General features: G+C 33.3%; 1 protein-coding gene across 1 annotated transcript; it reads right to left on the reverse strand.

Moving 5' to 3' along the window:
* Positions 1–13,934: 13,934 nt before the first annotated feature.
* On the reverse strand, positions 13,935–18,508 carry LOC131027887 (cysteine-rich receptor-like protein kinase 15). Its single transcript, XM_059207909.1, has 7 exons — positions 17,615–18,508; positions 16,271–16,405; positions 16,048–16,178; positions 15,406–15,616; positions 15,042–15,276; positions 14,589–14,739; positions 13,935–14,480 (listed from the first exon to the last, which is right to left on the reverse strand). The coding sequence occupies exons 1-7, from the start codon at positions 18,372–18,374 to the stop codon at positions 14,109–14,111; spliced, it is 1,995 nt and encodes a 664-aa protein (XP_059063892.1). The 5' UTR covers positions 18,375–18,508; the 3' UTR covers positions 13,935–14,108.
* Positions 18,509–19,544: the final 1,036 nt, after the last annotated feature.

Raw genomic sequence — 19,544 nt, forward strand, 5'->3', positions numbered from 1 at the left:
ACCTTTTAGTTGCAGCTCTATCAAATCATCAGGGACAGTGGCATGGCACCCTGGTCTTGGTCAGTTTGGCTTAGATTTTAGCATTAGGTACACATTTAAATTCCTCCCTCTTATCTTCTTTTAGTATCATAGTTTCAGATCTACAAGTTTATTTAATTTCAATTCATATGTGCTTCATTGTTTATCTCCTAGTCTAGTTGATCAATCAAACCCTAATTTTTCTCATCACATATGACAAGAGGAATAGAAACCCTAAGAGATAATCCTTGGCTCTCTCCTTCTCACAAGAAGTAGCCAAAGTGAGCTATCTCCATAGGCTCTTTTGTATTCCCAAAGTGTTGGCTAAAGTGGGATTAGGTCCTAGTCACCCAGTCTCGCTTTTCCTCCTACACAACTGGTAAGGTTTGGTAGATTAGGTTTTGGTAAAGTTAGTGGTAACGTGTGGAAATGCATTATGCGGATATTTTAGATATATTTTGGTGAGTGTTTAGGTGTTCCACGTTGACGAGCCGACATGTAGAAAGCATGTGGATATTTTGTTTTGGTCCACATGATTTGTTTTAAACAATTTGAGCTAACTTGGGGTTACACGTTTCAGTTGCATGCTATGTGGTATTTTTGGGCTGACATGTAATAGATCTAATTTGATGTTGCAGATATATTATACCAATTGATTTGATTATTTTATTTATTGATGAAATTGTGGAAAATGTTAGCCATTTTCATTTGCGTGGTTGAAGGATTTGTGCTCCGGTATAATGCAGAATATCAAAACAGAGCGGAGTAGTAGAGTTGAGTAAGATACAATATTTTTTTCTTAACATGAACTATTTTAGGCATTTGCATATTCTATTTCATATTTTATTTTTATGTATTTTACCTTTGTAACTCTTTTGCAAGGCAATGAGCCTTCCCTAAAGATTGTAGCCTTTTTGGGTTTCTTATTTGAGCAGTGAGCTCTTGGTAGTGTGCCTAAATGCATGTGTATTCCTATGTAACATTGAAACATACTTTTAATAGAGTATCATTTTACTGTGGGTAGGATCCCACTATGGTTTTTCCATTGAATAGGTTTTCCACATAAAAATTCTTGTGTTATGGTGGTGCTTTTGTTTATTCCTCTTATTCATTTGCACTAAGTGGATTTAAGGATAGTTTAATAAGATCCAAAGTTGAAGAACACTAGTTCACCCTCCACTCTCACTATTCATTGATTCCAATAATTGGTATTAGAGCTTAGTTCCTCAGAGGAAACCTAATAGCTTGAGGAAGATCCGAGAAGGTAAATCAATAGATTCTAGTAGTCTTAGAAAGCAGCTGGTTATTTCTCTTGAAGATCTTGATCATGCACAAGATGAGAACCAACAAGTGAAAACACATCTCAAATATATTAAAGAATACATTGAAACATTGAAGGATCAGTTGAACAAATTAGGGGAAAAGAGAAAGGAGCTTGTTGATAAGCTTAAGTAGAAAGAAATTTAGAGAATTGGTGAAGAAGCCTTGAGGGAAAATACAAATGAATGTGACTGACTAGATAGAGCCAATACAATACAAAAGAATTAAATGAAAGTTATTGTGAGGAGAATGACAAAAGATATTGAAGAAAAGAAGAATAATAAGGAGAATATTGCTTAGTCTCTGAAAGAAAAATCCGAAGAATGTTACAAAGTTGAGAGTGAGAATGGACAACTAAAGCTTGACCTACAAGATGCTAGACAACATGAGGAAGATATTGAAAGGGAGGTCATTATTCTTAGATATGATCTTGATGTTGTAAATGAGTACAAGGAAAAGTTTTGGGTCAGCTCAACAAAGCTTGATGAGATGCTTACCACTCAGAAGAATCCTAATGATACTCAAGGTCTTGGATATGAGAAAGGAGAAAGCTTTGGATCTGGTCAAAGCAATCTTAAGACTCAACAACAAAAGAACAAGACAAGAAAGCCTTTCATAAGATAGCCTAATGCTTATAAATTCAATGGTATCTGTTTTGTTCGCAATAAATTTGGTCATATGGCTAGTCACTAAAGAAGTAGGATGATCAAGAACAGTCCATATTTTATCGGTCAAAATTTCAAATTCAACAAAAATGGTCATAAAAAAAATGTATGCAAAACTGTGATGAATAACTTTTAGAATAGAAATGTCAGATTTTATGCATGTGGTATGTTTGGACACATTTATAATCAATGAAAAACAAAAAGAAATTACATGAATTTTAGTCCTGTGTAAGGAGATATTGTTTTCTATGCTTGCAACAAATCCAATCACATTGCTAAGTACTGTAGAAGAAAAAATGTGAATAGGATACGTCCGAAAGACAAGAACAGGAATGTGAAGCCTGAAGAGATGGGTAAAAAAAAACTTGAAGAAATCAAACATCAATTGAAGAAGACATGGGTTAAGAAGATTGATTCAGAGGTGGGCATTGGGCCCGTACCTCATTCCAGTGTTGGAACTACATCTGGTAACTGAACCTAGGCATCCAGCCTTGGGGGAGTTATAATGCAAATCTTCCAAACCCCTATTTGAGATATGTGCCTATTTTTGGCATGTTGCATAAGTGTTTATGATGATTGCATATATTTGTGGTGAATCTCTAGAATAATTGAGCCGATTTGAAGATCCAGAGAAGAATGCTTGAAAAATGCAGAGCATCCAAAAAAATTAGGGTGGACTACATTTATTGTAGTGAAAATTTAGGTCTGTGGTGAATAAAAGATGACTTTTCCACTTAATTTCTCACTTTTTGATTGAAGAGAAGAATTTTAGAGATCTCTGCGAAGAAGGCGATCGGGTGAGATTAAGTGCTACCAATTTCTGAAGCAATTTGGTGAGAAAACCTTGATCCGGTATCAAAGGTATTTATCAGTGAAAACCCTCCTTTGGTTGAAGTTTGAAATTTGAATTTGTAAGAATGACTGCATCTAGCACCACTACCCCTCTGGTTGTAAATATCATTGAGTGTTCTCATCCCAACTTTAAAAATCGTCTATTCATTTCAATGGAAGATGACCCTATGATTGCATTTTTGTTCATGCCCTACAGATTCCTACATAATGAAAATATAAGGGTTTACACACATTGTCCGATTGAAGAACTGGGAATCTCTCAGATGCTAAATCTATACAATAACAAGTTATTTGACCAAATCTCCATGTTGAAACCAGAATTTCATGGATTGGAAAGCAAGGGTTTTGTTCAATTTGTGAAGTTTTCGATTGCGTAGGAACATGAGTGGATTCGGTTCATCCTCAGTCATGTTCATGATGACTTCATGTGGCTGGATAAGCCACATAAGATCACTAAAAGTGTCATTCAATAAATAACAAGGTTGTGTGCATTTAGTCAATTGCCATCTCTGAAAATCGTGGAAAATGACATTGTATCCAACACAAGCCAGTCAAAGTTTGATAAACGAGCAATGAAAATTGATGACATACTTGAGGATGACATCATGTTTGCATCCATGGTGATAGGGTATAATATTTACTACTCTAGTCGAATGAAATCTGTCTCTGGTACTGCAGTTTATGTTGCATATGATTTATTAAGGGAGGATAAGAAGTATGATCTTTGTGAGTTACCTTGGAGTGAGCTTATTAAGAACTTGAAGAAAATCAAAGAGAACAAGAAGCACCCTTCAAGTATGGTACCCTAATTCTATGCATATTCTTCTATTTCAACAATGATATTCTAAGAGTTGGTCCCATATTATGGGCATTTGATAAGCCAGTGAGAGTGCAAATTTGAGAGTATCTATATATCTCTTGTGACTCTAAAGCCTAAAACAAGAATCTATGGGGTTATTTCAAGAACTTTTAGGAGGAGATGCATGAGATGGAGAGAATCCCTAAAACCATTATGGAGAAATATTTAGACACCATCTGTTTCATGGTTCGCACCGACAAATGGTTGATGGAAGTGGTGGAGCCTCAAATTCCATGGATTCTACCAATGGGCTATGAGGTTGATGATCAGATTTTGGAGCTATATGCTAAACATTTGTTGAGTCAACCGGTGGACCCCAATGAAGAAAGGTTCAAAACCTACAAGGAGAAGAGCCTAAAACTACATCAGTAGTTCAATAAACTAGTCATTCGAAACAAATTTTAGAAAGAGATTGAAGATTTTGCAGAAAGTATAGGGATAACCAAGGAAGTTGTTAGAAAAGATAGAGAAGAGAATATCCTTTCTGAGGAGAAAAATGTAAATAAAGCAGCCAATTCAGAAGCACCTAAGGCAAAGGCAAGGCAAACCAAAAATTTTGCTCCTTCCTCCGGTACTGCTAAGCCCACAAGCAAGCCCAAATCCTTATTTAAGCCATCTGGTGGTGTGCAAAAGAGAAAATGAGTCACATTTGTGGTGGTTGATGAAGAAGAAATTGAATCAGATGAAGCTATCAAGAAGCTTAAGGCAAAAGGAGTCAAAGCCACCAAATTCACTAAGGGAAAACCATCCAGTGGTCTGAAAACTGGTAAGAAATCTAAGTCATCCAAACTTGGTGAAGCTTTATAGAAAGGAAAAATAGAAGTTAAAAATCCTATATCTTTGAGTGAGATTATCAATGAGACTGTGAAGAATGGAAACCTAAGGCCGTTATCTGAGTACAGATGATGATAAAAGCAAGCATGATAGTCCTTCAGTGGATGCAGGCAATCATTCAGTTTTTGTGAAGCAAGAAGATGAAGAGAAGAGTGATGATAAGGAGAAAGTAGAGGTCAAGGTGAAGGTTGAGGCAGAAGCGAGAGACACTACAAAACTAGTGAAGGGAAAGAAGATAATTGATGATCCAAAATTTATGCAGGGTCTTATCAATCTCACCTTGTTATCTCCCTTTCAAATGCTTGAAATTGAATCTTTTTCCCAAGCCACTACTATTGACGATATTTTAAAATCTAATACTAAGGATAGTGAGTTGCTAACCCTAGCAACCAAAATTTCAGAGAAGTTGATGCCCTCATTTCACTAAGATTCATTTGACACTCCATCTGGGTAATTAAGAAGTTTGATAACTGTGTAGATAAACATTTTGAATTTTTTGGGAAGTAAGCTAAAGAGAAGGTGCAAAAAGAATTCAATTTAAATTTTATCCAGTCTCTAAAGAAGATGTTTGCTAATGAAAGAGTCACATTAGACTCTTGTGTAAAGAATATGCAAGATGCATTTCCCAAAGGTGGGAACTTGTACAAATCTCACTTAACACTATCCAATTTCACAGAGGACATTGAGAAGAAGTCTAAGGTACTCAAGGATCAACTATCAAGCATATCTTAGTCGGTTGATCCTCTGATAGTATCACTAAGCAGTCATGAAAGTCAGGCAATCTCACTTATTTAGAAAATCAAAATCCTAAACCATGACTGTGAAAGGATAATAGGTAGATTTGGAGAATTCAGGAGTCACATTACTCCTAAGTTGGACATTATGCTTACTGCCTTGATGGATACAAAAAATGCATTGACCAAAGGTGATCCGACAGACCTGAAGACAACCGTGGCACAAGCCTATTTATTTCGTCAGTTTATAACTATGTTGGAAAATCTGCAGAAGGGCTAGGCTAGCCACTTGGACACATTGAAGAATTGCTATGTAGATATCTTTATGTTTTTAAGTTAAGTCTGTATGTCCATATGTATATAGAATTTTTGGCTTTAATTTTTGGTTTTCGAGACTCTACCTTTTCCATTGATGTCAAAGGGGGAGAGTAGAGGAGTGAAAAATAATGATCTTAGGGGGGTATTCTTTATTTTTTAATTCTTTGAGATCCGGTGATTATATTTTTAGTTGTAGTGGATTGTATTGTGGTTTTGGTCTGGCACTTGGTCATTTTTCACTAAGTGTTGCCATCAATACCAAAGGGGGAGATTGTTGGCGAGAGACATTGCATGTATGTTGATATGTTGTAATTTATGACAACTCATATTAGATTTGGCATCCATATTTCATGTTTTCATCATTATGGAAGATTGATCAAGTATTGGTGAGGTCTAGTGAGTAGATCAATGTATCTGGTAGAGTGTATAGTGTCTTGGTTGGCGAATTATTTTAGTTGAGTATTTTTCTTTAGGGATTTGTAAGATGTATTGTGGATATTAAATTTACCTTATTCTAGGTTTGTGGCCTCTAGTATTAAGTTTTGTGTCGGTTGGTAAGGTCCAGTAGATTGGTTTTTCGTAAAGTCAGTGGTAACGTGTGGAAATGCATTATGCAGATCTTGCGGATCAATTTTGTGGAGTGTTTATGTGTTCAAGGTTGATGCTCCAACATGTGGAAAGCACGTGGACATTTTTTTTGGTCTGCATGATTTGTTTTAATTGATTTCAGCCAACTTTGGTTACACGTTTTAGTTGCATGTTATGTCATATTTTTGGGCAGACATGAAATAGATCTAATTTGATGTTGCAGATATATTAGACTGATTGATTTGATCATTTTAGTGATTGATGAAAGTGTGGAAAATGTCTATGAGAAATTGTGCATAATTTCAAGTCCATAGTTGAAAGATTTGTGCTCTGGTATAATACAGAATATCAGAACATAGCAGAGTAGTACAGTTGAGAAAGATACAATATTTTATGCTTAATTGGAACTATTCTAGACATTTTTAGATGTTATTTCATAGCTCATTTTCATGAATGTTACCTTTTTAACTCTTTTGTAAGGAAGTGAGCCTTAATTAAAGGTTGTAGTCTTTTTGGGTTTCTTATTTGAGTACTAAGATCTAGGTAGTGTGCCTAAATGCATGTGCATTCCTATATAACATATACAGATACTTTTAACAGAGTATCATTTTACTGTGGGTAGGATCCTATCATGGTTTTTCCCTTGACTTGGTTTTCCATGTAAAAAATCTTTTGTTATGGTGGTGCTTTTGTGTGTATTGTGCTTTTTTTTATTCCTCTTAATCATATGCATTAAGTGGATTAAAGGACAAATTAATAAGATCAAAATTTGTAGAACATTGTTTCACCCTCCCCCCTCTCAGTGTTCATTGATTTCAATAGGTGATTCACAGGATCACAAGTCCACTTGAGACTATTGCTTTTCACTTGGTTTTGGCTCAATTTGTTGGTCGAGCAAGAAGAAGTCTACAATTTCTATTTCATCAATAGAGGCTAAGTATCGAGGGGCTATCAATTCCACCACTAAAGCTATTTAGCTTTAAAATATTCTCACTATGTTTGGTATTCTAGTTAGAAAGCCTACCATCATCTTTTGTGATAATCAGAGTTCTATACAGATGCCAAGGAATCGAGTTCATCACTAGATAATGAAACACATTGAGATACATATACACTACATTCAGGTGCTGATTCAGGAAGACATCATTGATCTTAAGTATTATTCTACATCATAGCAGACTATGAACATCTTCACCAAACACTTCATCAAAAGCATGTTCCTTCATTTGCGATCTTTGCTTGGGATGCAATAGGTGTCTACTTCAAGGGGGGCTTCTTAGTCCTTCATTCATTCTCTCTCTATTTGGGGGGAGCATGGCGGGGGCTATTCCTCTTATGAGGGGCTTCTTGTTTTGGGGGGATATCTATGTACATGGGTACCTAGCATGACTTCATTTATCGGGACCCATCTCTTCACCCACCTAAGATACACTTAAGGGGGGCGTTAGTGTAAGTCTTTTATTTTCCTTATGTGTGGGGTATCTTCCTTATGTGTAAGGCTTTCTTAGGTTATTAGGAGTGGTTTATATGAGGACATGTGGTGAAATACATCAGCTACATGTGTAACTCTCCACCTCACATGAGTAGTTGAGTTACACACCCCCTTTTGGCTTGTTGTGCCACCTCTCATAGCTACTATTTTGTTATTTTCTAAGTGGGTTATAGGGTAGTTGGGTTTCTCACCCTCTTTCAGCTTTATGTGCCACCTCTTATAACTCCTTTTGTGTTTTCATGTAAGGAACTTATGCCACATGTTTTGGCATTTACCAAACCTCCCACCTTTTATGGAGTAGTAGGTAAAACCTCCTAATTTTTATGGAGGTGTGAGTTAATCTTGGATGTGTAAGCTATTTTTTTCTATGCAATAAGTACTATACTCTCACCTTTAGCTTCATTTAGCTATTTTGATCTTCGATCATCTATTTCTTGGGGAATTGCATGTGATCTATGACTGACGTCAGTTCCTAGCTTGGTTATTTCTTCTCATCGAATCTAACATGGCAGATATGTTGTATGAATTTTGTATTTGGATCATGTTTCATATCATTCTTAAGATTTGAGAAATTGTACTTAAGTTGTGAAAATTTTGTAAAAATATGAGTTTCCATTGGTTGATTTAATTTGATTCCATAGTCATGGAGAACATGATAAAATCAATATTAGGTACTAGAGTTGGTTAAGGGAATGGCTCGCAATGTTCCCCTATCCCAAAAAATCAAATGGCATGTAGATAATCATAGGTGGAAAGTCATTTAATCAAGTGATAATTAATAAAAAACATGTATAATAAAATAATGAAGATAATTGATGCCCCTTGAATGCATTGAATGCTCATGAAGGCCAAGGATTAAAAGTAAAGACATTCCTTCTTGTGGAGTGTTAACTCATGTATGATCAAACATCCTCATCTGTATGAGATGGTACTAGGTTTTCTACATGATGACTTTCTCTAATGACAACTCTGTCATTCAAGTCCTAGTCTAGCTTGAGTAGAACCTGAGAGATGTTGTATTTTTTCACTTTTGGTGTTTATTCTATGTTATTGCATGATATTTATATTTTTTGATTGGTGTGTGTGTAAGACTATCGCCCCTTGTGTATTTCATAATTGTTGGTCTCTTGTGACTATTTCCATAGTGTGGTGGGTTGGATCTATGGATTTCACATGGTTGTGTGGCATGTAAAAACACCATTGGGGATTGGAGGCTTTGGCACTTGTGTCAACAATGGATTCTACCTACTAATTTTTTCTTTCATGCTTTGAAATTTATTTCTATAACTGCAAATGCATAATTCAAGGATCTTATGTCTTATGTAATTTTAATTATTGTATATTAGATCTCCTTTAAGAAGGAATTATAATTAAATGTAGATGAGAAGAATAGTATATTTTACATGCCATGGTATTTCTACCAAACACAAGTAATATTTCATCTTTCCTTCCATTTTGAATGCTTCATTATGGTTAAAAAAAATTAGGAATAATATTTTGGACTCTAAAAAAATATAGATTTGTTAGAGACATCTTTGTGGGTATTTTTGAACCTCCACGTCCTCTTCCTAGCTTCTAGTGTCATTCTATGTCATGTTGTGTCATTCTAGGTCTATTATGGGCCATTTGATATGCCTTTGAAAGGTGTGTAAATTTTTTAAAGTGCAATAATTTATTATCCTTGCATGATTTACCCTAGGATAGGAATCTAGGATGTTTGTGAGGTCATTACACATCTTCTCATCCTCTCCTCTTGTAGATTGGCAGTGTCTACTGTTAAAAATAATAATTTTCCTTCCATCTTACCTAAGTATTATTAGCATTTTCCTATTCATAAGTCTTTGTTAGAACCTCTATCTTAGTCCAATCCATCTTTTATGTCCTGGAGATCAACCCCTACATTTATAATGCTCACTAGCTAAGATGTTTATGTATTGGAGAGGGCTATAGTGTATGAGTGTTTGTGTCCTATAGATTAACACCTATATTAAGGACACTAATTCATTCAGAAGGTTCTAAAATTCTTAAAGGACTCCAACATTTTTTTCTATTGTCGTATTTGGGGGTCCTAGTCTAATTGGGTGCTATTATCCTCAAATATTTTGTAGAGATCTTTTGGGGCTTTAAATGGAAAAACCTTGTATACAAAAGTTTCTTGGTGGTCCTAGTCATTATAGAAAACATTTGTGGTGGTCCATTTATTTTGTTTGAAGTAGTTAAGGTATCTATTGCATCATTTTAGGTGTCTTTGTCCATATGAGGTCAATAGTCACACCTAGGACCAAGGAGATAGTTGAGATCATCTATTGAGGTCTTGTAAAGTCTTGAGAAGTCTTGTAAGAGTCCAAAAATATTGGTGGCCAAATATTAAGGTCTCTCAAGCCTTCCTCTATTATTTGTTGGTATTTTAGAATCAAAGTCTTCCACTTACACACTGTTGATTTGTAAGTGGATGTTGTATGTTCATAGGTTTTACTAGTGATGTTTCAATGTTATCTAATATTTATCCTTATGGTTTAAAAAAAAATATTTCATTTTTTTTTGTCCAATATATACTCAAGCGTTAATTGGTAAGAAATTGCATCTAGTATTAGATCTCATATTCATATGTTAGAAGATATTCTGTATATGTGCTTACCATGTCTAGTGTGCGTGGTGTGTTGTTGTTATGGTGTTTTATATATATGATGCTTAATCATGCCTTAGTATGGATTTAGATATAATATTTTTTATGGTAAACCATGTAATGATTTCATAATTAAGGATGTCTCCTAAGGAAAAGGATAGAGGTTGTGTTACTTGACAAAGTGCCCAACATAATCCTAATCAGGGGGCTAATCAGGGTGAGAATTAGGGAGGGTTTCAAGTTGATGGGATTGGGGTTCCTCAAGTTATTAATCTCCATTACAAAATAATATCTTTTTTGGGGCCTCTAAAGGAGGTATCCTTTGATGAGGAATCCTACCCTTATAATTAGTTCAACCAAGATGGTAGAGAAGATCAAGAACATTCTTAGAGCTCTAGTTGTTCAAGAGTAGACCATTGGAGAGATCAAGAGTTTCCACATAGTTTCCATAGGCCAATGGTCATTGAGGAAATAATTATTAAAAGACATATTCAACATCTTCTTAGAGCCCATTCATCCCCTTTTGAAGTCTCATTTTGAGGTGTTAAAGTAGAGACTTGGTCGATAATATTGGTTTGATTCTTTGCTATACATGCCTATGGTAGTAATATCAAGCTTTTTGTGCTACCATACGCTTGAGGGTCTTTTCTTCCACTCGGTGGAATTAGGAGGACTAAAAGATCCATCTTGAAATCACCTCTATATGCAAGATAATGGCTATAATCTACTTTCTTGGAGGGATAATATATAAAAACATTGATGTATTACAAAACATTCCTCCACAAAACTACAATAAAGATAATAAATATTTAAATTAAATATGGACCACTCTAGTTGTTGTTTAACTTGGTATGACTTATAAAAAGCATAATAATCTAAAGGAAAAAGAAAAGAAGAAAACAATCAAGTAACATAAATAACTGAAAATTTTATACCTTTCTTCCTCCCTTGATTGAACCAAAGTGATGCCCCCTTATCATATGATTTTCTCTTGATTGAACTTAGGATGTGGATAAATATCCAATAGAATAACCTTAGCAAATGGAATGGAGAAATTAAAACATAATTCTAAAATGCATCAAGTGATGATGAAGGAAGGGGAGAGACTCCTGTATATAGATTTTTGAATGAAGGGTCAAGGTATTACTATGAGATAGATGGTCATTATTGAAGAACAGTGAAAGGATTTAGACTTATAACAAGTTTCAAAAGGTGGTAGCATGTGAAAATATAATTTTGCATGAGAAAGAGGGAAAGGTGTGCTCACATGTGTGTGAGAACATGCCAAAAAGAAGATTAAAATAAAAAGTGGAGACATAAGTGGAATAGTATCAGAAATAGTTTTGGAAAGATGACAAATGGAAAAAAGAGGAAAGCACTAGGTGGCTCTACAAGGAAGAGTATCTCACATGTCTGAGCAACTAGTAAAATAATTGGTCAAACAATGAGGTGGAAGAGGTGATAGTGAAATGTGCATGTAAGAATTTACAAAGTCTTAGAGGACACATGTCATATGACTAAAAGATATGGAATTTGAAGAATTTTAAATTGAGGAAAATTTAAATGAGGATTAAGGATATATTACTTAATTAATTAACTAACTTTTATTAATATATATTTAATATTAACCAACCTTTGAAGAAGTAGACAAATTAGAATTGATTAAATATTATTTAAAGGATGATAAAATGAAGATAATTAATTAACTATGTTATAATTAATTATTGGGATATGAATGATTAATTAACTTAAGAGAAGAAATCTTGTATAATAGTGGTAGCCTTAGGTACCTCCCATAAGGGGTTCCCTTTGTAGTCTCATTTACTTATCTTATATATTAGTATACTATTTGGATCCTTTAATAAAATAACATTATTCTTTGATAGGTAATCTCTCTTGTGCTTTCATGAAGTTCCTAAATCTTTAGTAACTACAATCTTCAACCAAACTTTGCATGGTATAGAGCATTCCATGCCAACTCTTACATTTAGAAATCTTGCATATAGCATTATATTGATATAAAAATAGTGGTCATATCACATTACTCTTTTTATTATAACTATATATTCAATAAAAATATATAGTTAAATCAATATTACATGTACATTGTTTATCCTCATTTATCCTCATATATATATATATATAAAATCAATTAGTCTTATAAAAATAAATTCAATTAAAATTAAAATCATTCCAAAGTTATAAAAAAATCTATTTTTTTTCTGTTCATATAAATCATCTTCAATAGAGAGGAGATAATCACCACATGAATAGATAGTCACTTACCCAAAATACAAGGGTAATAAAATGAGACAAAAGCCAATACTAACCTAACTTTAATAATCAAATCACTTTTATAATCTTTGTTAATTTTAATGGAAAGAATTTTTTTAAATAAAATTAACATTCACACAAAGAAAAACACTTGAATGTAGATTTACAACTAGAATCTTACGGAATTTAAATCAATTGAAAATACAATAGAAGTGTTAAAAGTGGGTCATTTAAAACATTATTTCTTGAAGTAAAATATGATATGCATGAGTCTCCGTTGGATAAAACATGATTTTATAAAATTATTGATATTTTGTAATCAATATGGATGCATTCAAGGATTAACAAGAATACACAAGTCAGAGATAAAGAAAAAGTATTCACATTTCTTTTTAGACCATGCAATTTTTTTTCTATTTATAATTGCATTATTGGTGAATCTATTATAGTCAAAGATTTTAGTAGCTATACATTTCTAGGCTTTCATGGCATCGCAATTAATGAGAGTGAAAAAAAAATATTTTTAAAATTTTTTGATTGAAGGTGTTCAAAATTTTCTATATAGTATATAATATAAACAATATTGAATGGGAAAAAATTAATGTTGTATTAAAAAATTATTTTCTTGAATGATTTTAATATAATTTATTTGGTTGTATAAATGTCATGTACATGTAAATCTTGTACTAAATGAAGCTAATATAATTTAGAGAAGGCTTGTTTCAGGGGAAGGGATATGAGTTTATAAAAAGACATATATTCATACTATATAATTATATTTATTTATTATCATCTACATATTTTATATTTCATTTATTATTTATATTCTTGTATATATTATCTTATCTAAATCAATTCATAATGATAAAATCATGGTAATAGTAAAGGCTACATAGTACAAAGTCAATATTGAGTTTATTAAGAAATACTAAAAGATTATTTTTTATCTAACAATGAAGATAATCATCCTCTAGCTCAAATAATTACTTTGAAGATAAGTAGTTAAAATTAAAACTTGCAATTTATTTTTGTATATTTTTCACAATTCATAGGTAGAAACATTAAAATAGGATATTGATATTACAAATTTTACCATCCCTACCTTAATACTACAATAATTTCAAACATATATAAAATGCTCAAGATAAAACTAGTAACAAAACAACAAAATTAGAAAACAACCAAATAGCCACTGATACACACCCCCCCCCTCTCTCAACTTTTTTATGAATTGCAGATTGGCATGGTTCACAATGTTGTTTTTAAATCGAATAAATAAACAAAAAATAATTCATTTTTTTAACAAGTGCCTTAATTTAATATTGACATGCATAATTTAATCCTCACAAACATCCATTAATTTACAAATATATTAACATTAAATACTTTTATTGGTTTCGAACATAGTAGATGTGCAAACCATACATTAAATACTTTTATTGGTTTCAAACATAGTAGATGTGCAAACCATTTATACAGCTTTTGGCTACCTTGTAGTCCTTGCAATAAAGTAGAAGTGTAAGAAGCATTATCTAGGGCCCAAATCCGTTATTGATTCATCATTGATAGATGGATAGACTGACGGATTAATAGAAAAATCAAATGAGTTTGAAAGAACAGAAGTTTCACTTTTGGGAGATGTTGGGTTATGCGTATGTTTTAGAACATCTTTATGTGCAACTTTTAGATAAGCAGGCTTTGTGATTTCTGGCAAGTCGGTTATAGAAGGATTTGAAAGCATTGCATATACATTAACCATGGGTGGACGAATTGACGCATCTTCTTGTGTACATAGAAGACCAATGTGAATGTATCTTGAAACTTGTTCACTAGTAATACTCTCAACTATATCCTTGTCAATTATATCAATAATATTTCCTTTGCTATAATATCTCCATACCTGCAAAAGAATATGGTTTAAAACTGAGGGAACATATATCCTTTTCTATAATATATCTTAAAAAAATATAGCTTAAAAGAAAATTATACCAAAATGATTTTATCTTACCCTATCTAATTGGCTTCGAAATTCAGGGAACAATTTAACATCAGTGTTCTTTCTTCCACATATAATTTCTAAAATGACAATGCCAAAACTATAGATATCAGCTTTAGCAGATAAATGCCCTAGCATAGCGTACTCTGGTGCCATATAACCACTGCATACCAAAAAAGAAATATCAATTTTAATAACAACTTCAACAATTACTCTAAAAATAAAAATTACTTCTAATAAATAACAAGAATAAGTTTTTAAATAATAAAGAAAAAAAAAACTAAATGAAAGTACAAAATTTGTTGTGATCAAATATATATGTTTTATATGTCATTAATTCACAGCATGTTCCCTAAACTACTTTTTTATGAGGATAATTAATAGCAATTGTTGAGTAACAAATAAGGGATCGAGAAGGGAAGTTATCCTAGTTCCATCAAGTAAATGCAGTTCTCAGATACTTACTATGTTCCTGCAACCTTTGTGTTGACAAAAGTCTCATCTTGACCAACCAGTCTTGCTAAGCCAAAATCTGATATCTTTGGTTCCAATTTCTCATTAAGCAAAATGTTGCTTGCCTTAATGTCTCGATGAATGATCTTCAGCTGAGAATCTTCATGCAGGTATAGGAGGCCACGCCCTACTCCACATATGATGTTCAAACGCCTGTTCCAGTCAAGTACCTTTTTCCGCTCTGGATCTGTAGCCATACGTTAAAATAAATTACCAAAGATAAGAACCAGTGTTTTGTGACTTAGAATTTAACTAGCCAAGAAATAAACAAGTACTGTATCACTTTCCTTCTTAGAACTAGAATGAATAAACTCACGAAATAGTATTTTGTCAAGGCTTGTGTTAACTAAGAACTCATAAACAAGCAGGCGTTCTGATCCCTCTGCGCAACATCCAAGAAGATTCACAAGATTACGATGCTGAATTTTGGCCACCAGCTTGACTTCGTTTAGAAACTCCACTTTTCCTTGCGAAGATTTTAAGGAGAGCTTCTTTACTGCTATTTGCTTTCCATCCGGCATTGTACCCTAACATAGAAGAACACATAACAATTAAGCTTATACCTATCACAATTGACAACATGGAAATCTTGTCTTCCATTATTTGGGCAATATGGTAAAACGAAGAGTTTTGTATTTAGTTATTTGGATATAATAGAAGAAAGGAAAAAAGTTATATGTAGAAGACGACGAGCTTATTTGATAATTTTAAGGAGAATTCATTCTTCACTTTAATAGTGTAGCAAATATGTATTTAAGACGATAAATTGCCTGTAAATATTTCTAGTTCTATCTGAAAATTCTGCGCTTGAGGACATATCTGTGATCAAAAGAAAAATAATTTTCTGAAACAGGCATGAAATATGTAACTCTAGACTTGATTAATTCAATAATGTAAATAGTGTGGCTGTCCAGAACAAGGAAACATTATGTTTGGGTTTTCTTATAGTTAATGTTACCTTGTATACAGAGCCAAATCCTCCCTCACCGAGTTTGTTATCTTCATCGAAATTTCTAGTTGCAACCTTGATATTCTCCAAGGTAAACACCAATTCAGGCTCCTGGCTGAACACCGAATCCATATCTGCATCTGGATTCATTCGGGATAAGTAATTAGTATTACAGAAGAGAAAACAAAAATAGAAATCGGAATTTCGCATCTATGGTCCGTTGATATGTTACCTCTCCTTACGATTTCTGGCTTCCCTAATATTACAGACTTCAATTTTCTTCGGAACGCAAACAGACATAACAGTAGCACCACCAACAAGCCGCCGAGAATACCCAAAACAATAACCACTTTATTCGAAGATTTTTCTGCAGAGTAGATTCCTTTAAATCTTTAGTAATCTAATATAAACCCAATTAAAATGTTGTTATTTAAAAAAATGCTTTGCGAATTCGGCCAGAGGAATATTATTTTTGAAAGTAGATTCTATGATTTTAGTTTTTAGTTTGAACAAACACAAATTCTGCTAAAGTTATGAATTCTTGAAGGTAATAGATTTGTGGGAGACTTCTTTCAATCTTCCTGACCTTATTTTCTGTGATAACCGTTACTATTAGAAAATTCTTTTATACTCTCTTTAAACATCTTAGTATATTTTAATCCTTTTACAAAAGAATTTTAAAAAAGAAAAGAAAAATAAACTAATAAAAGCACCTATGACAGGTATTACTTAGGAGATGCATAATATTTACAGGTTCTATCAGCAAAACCCATGGCCGATCATTATAATTTCTTCTGTATTCCTATTGAAGTTATGGATTCTTTGGAGTGGTAGGTTTGTGAAGACCTTTGCTTATTTTCATTAATTATTTCGAAATCTTTTTATAATCTCTTTAATCATCTTATTTAATATATTTTCATCCCTTAAAAAACCTATAGCAGATATTACTTAGGAAGTGCTTAATAGTTACAGATTAATTCAGCAAAACCCATGGTAGATCATTGTAATTTCTTCTTTATTTTTTCCTATAAAGTTATGAACTCTGGGGGGCGGTAGATTTATATGAATTCTTGGGGGCGGTAGATTTATCCAGACCCCTTTGAATCTTCTTTTATCTTATTTTCTGTGATAATCATAACTATTTGAAAGTCCTTAGATATAATCTCTTTAAACATATTGTTTCATATATTTTGATCCCTTTAAAAAGAACAAAACAAAAAATTCTAATAACAGCACCTATGACAAGTATTAAACTAATAACAGCACATATCACAGGTTTACTTAGGAGATGCATGATATTTACAGGCTCTATCAGTAAAACCCATGGCTGCACATCTATAACAAAAAAATCTAATAACACCTATGGCAGATATTAAACTAATAACAGCACGTATCACAGGTATTACTTAAGAGATGCATAATATTTACAGGCTCTATCAGAAAAACCCATTGTTGATTAGGGTTTCTTTGTCGTTGTTCATGCACATCTATCCTTTAGTAAATATTTGCTATCGCAGTAATCAGCATACAAGGATAATTTAAATTAGATTGGAATAAAAAACGATACGCATATTACTTGGTGTAGGAGGCAATAAGACTGAGCTAAAACGTGCCATGCAACTTCCCAAGCCGGCGACAGCTCCAAGACGAGTTCCATTCTCAGTCGCATCCAGCACTTTCTTAATTGCAGTTGATAAGCATGAGTTGCAGTCGCTAACATTAGTCACATCTTTCCAGCACTGGACGAAACCGAATGTTTGGTAAGTCACAGAAGCATTTGTTTGTCCAGAAGAATATCGACCAGGCGAACCAAGGGCTTCATCTGACAGATTTTGTAAAAGTGCCTTAACTGCCGCACTAAACAAATTAGGATCACCTAGGGCCTTGGCTGTACCGGGATCAACCTGACCGTCGATACTTAGTTGTCCGCCGAAAGGATAATTCTCATAGCGTATGTAGCAGTTGTCCAGCCAAACCCTAGCGCCTATGGCATCTTTACAAGAGTTGCGGACGGTGGTATTTGCTTCTCGTGAACAGTTGAGACATTCTTCTCTGCTTACGTCTCCCAGACATTGGAGGAGTCCCGAAGCTTTGTCTGCACCTTGGCCGGAAGTAGAGATATTGAAACCATTTGACGACGATGTATTATCTACAAGATTATTAAGAACGATGTTCAAATTACTCCGAAATTTGGTGCTTGTATTGGTATTGCCGTTGCATATTTTGATCTGTCCGTTGCATATTGGTACGAGTTGAGCAATAAACAGCACAGTGATGCCAACAAACAGCAAAACACGGAGCGAGTGCGGAAAGATTGCACTCCAGGCCATCTGCATGCTGTATTTACCTTGGGGATTCTCTTACAAGCTAGACTTCAAAGTATTTCTCTTCACTGATATATATTTTTCAGAAGGTTTCCTCGGACGTTTATGGATCATGCGGATCTTACATTGCGCATCTTCTCAATACCTAATTGAAAACAAATATAATATTTATATATAAATAAATAGAAAGGTATCAAAGTTAATCTGTGGAAGATTCAATTTATTTATTTATATCTTTTTAATCTCAGTAATTGAGAGTTAGTCATACTTAGTCTAATGATCTAGAGGTTAGGTTTTTATAGGGAAAGCATATTTATAATCTTTTAGAAGGATGTGGAATGGGCCTCATCAATACCACGAGCAAATCAAGAGTTGAACTCATGATTTAGATTATGTGAATCAATTTAGATTATGTGAATCAAGGAGCTAACTTTAATGATTTATTTGAAAAAAATATACTAATCTAGATATTATTAATGTTAAGATGTTTAACATGTTAAATAAATATTTTTAATTAGTAAAAGTTTTATTTGTCATTAAAATTCACTTATGTATAAAATTGTACAGATATATACTTTAATAAACATTACCATACATTTAAACTCTATTAATCGTTTAGACAAAAACCTCTTTTAATATCCTTTAACCACATTTGAAGAAAATGGTGTTATGGAAAAGAGATTCTTCATAATAAAAGTGGTAAATATAAATGAATGTATAATATTCTATAACAATTTTTATAAAATATGATTTAAAATATAAAAATCTCTGCGACTATCAGATTCCAGGTCTGCCTCGTACCCTACGCATATTCTTCAAACAACTGACACTGGACAACAATTGTTACGTCTTATTCGCCTTACTTTTGCTTTCTGGTTTTGTCTTTTAATAGAGCAATTATTCAAGACGAACAGTGGCCCACAATTCTTGAAACTTTCAAGATGCATGTCCTTGACCTTCAGAAGGATAAGACTTAAAGCACTGAGCGGCCTGTAATGATAATTGACAACAAAGAACTCATGTGATCTTCCTGTGAATGGTAGTTGTTACATCTTTATCATTTTTTAATATTGTGGAAGAAAAAGAGTTGCCTGCCATTGTTTTGAAGGTGATGTTGTCCTTTGGAGTTGAGAGCATTGAAAAATCTCTATAGATGCGTGAATGGCCACGACTTTTTGATAG

Source organism: Cryptomeria japonica, chromosome 7 (assembly GCF_030272615.1).
Source record: "Cryptomeria japonica chromosome 7, Sugi_1.0, whole genome shotgun sequence".
Taxonomy (NCBI): domain Eukaryota; kingdom Viridiplantae; phylum Streptophyta; class Pinopsida; order Cupressales; family Cupressaceae; genus Cryptomeria; species Cryptomeria japonica.

Excerpts from the sequence above, each read along its gene's own strand:
- LOC131027887 (XM_059207909.1), bottom strand. The coding sequence starts at position 18,374 with ATGCAGATGGCCTGGAGTGCAATCTTTCCGCACTCGCTCCGTGTTTTG. Across the intron at positions 16,406-17,614 it reads CTTATTGCCTCCTACACCAA|AAAAATCTTCGAATAAAGTG; the intron begins GTAATATGCGTA and ends TCTACTCTGCAG. Across the intron at positions 14,740-15,041 it reads ACAAAGGTTGCAGGAACATA|TGGTTATATGGCACCAGAGT; the intron begins GTAAGTATCTGA and ends TTTGGTATGCAG.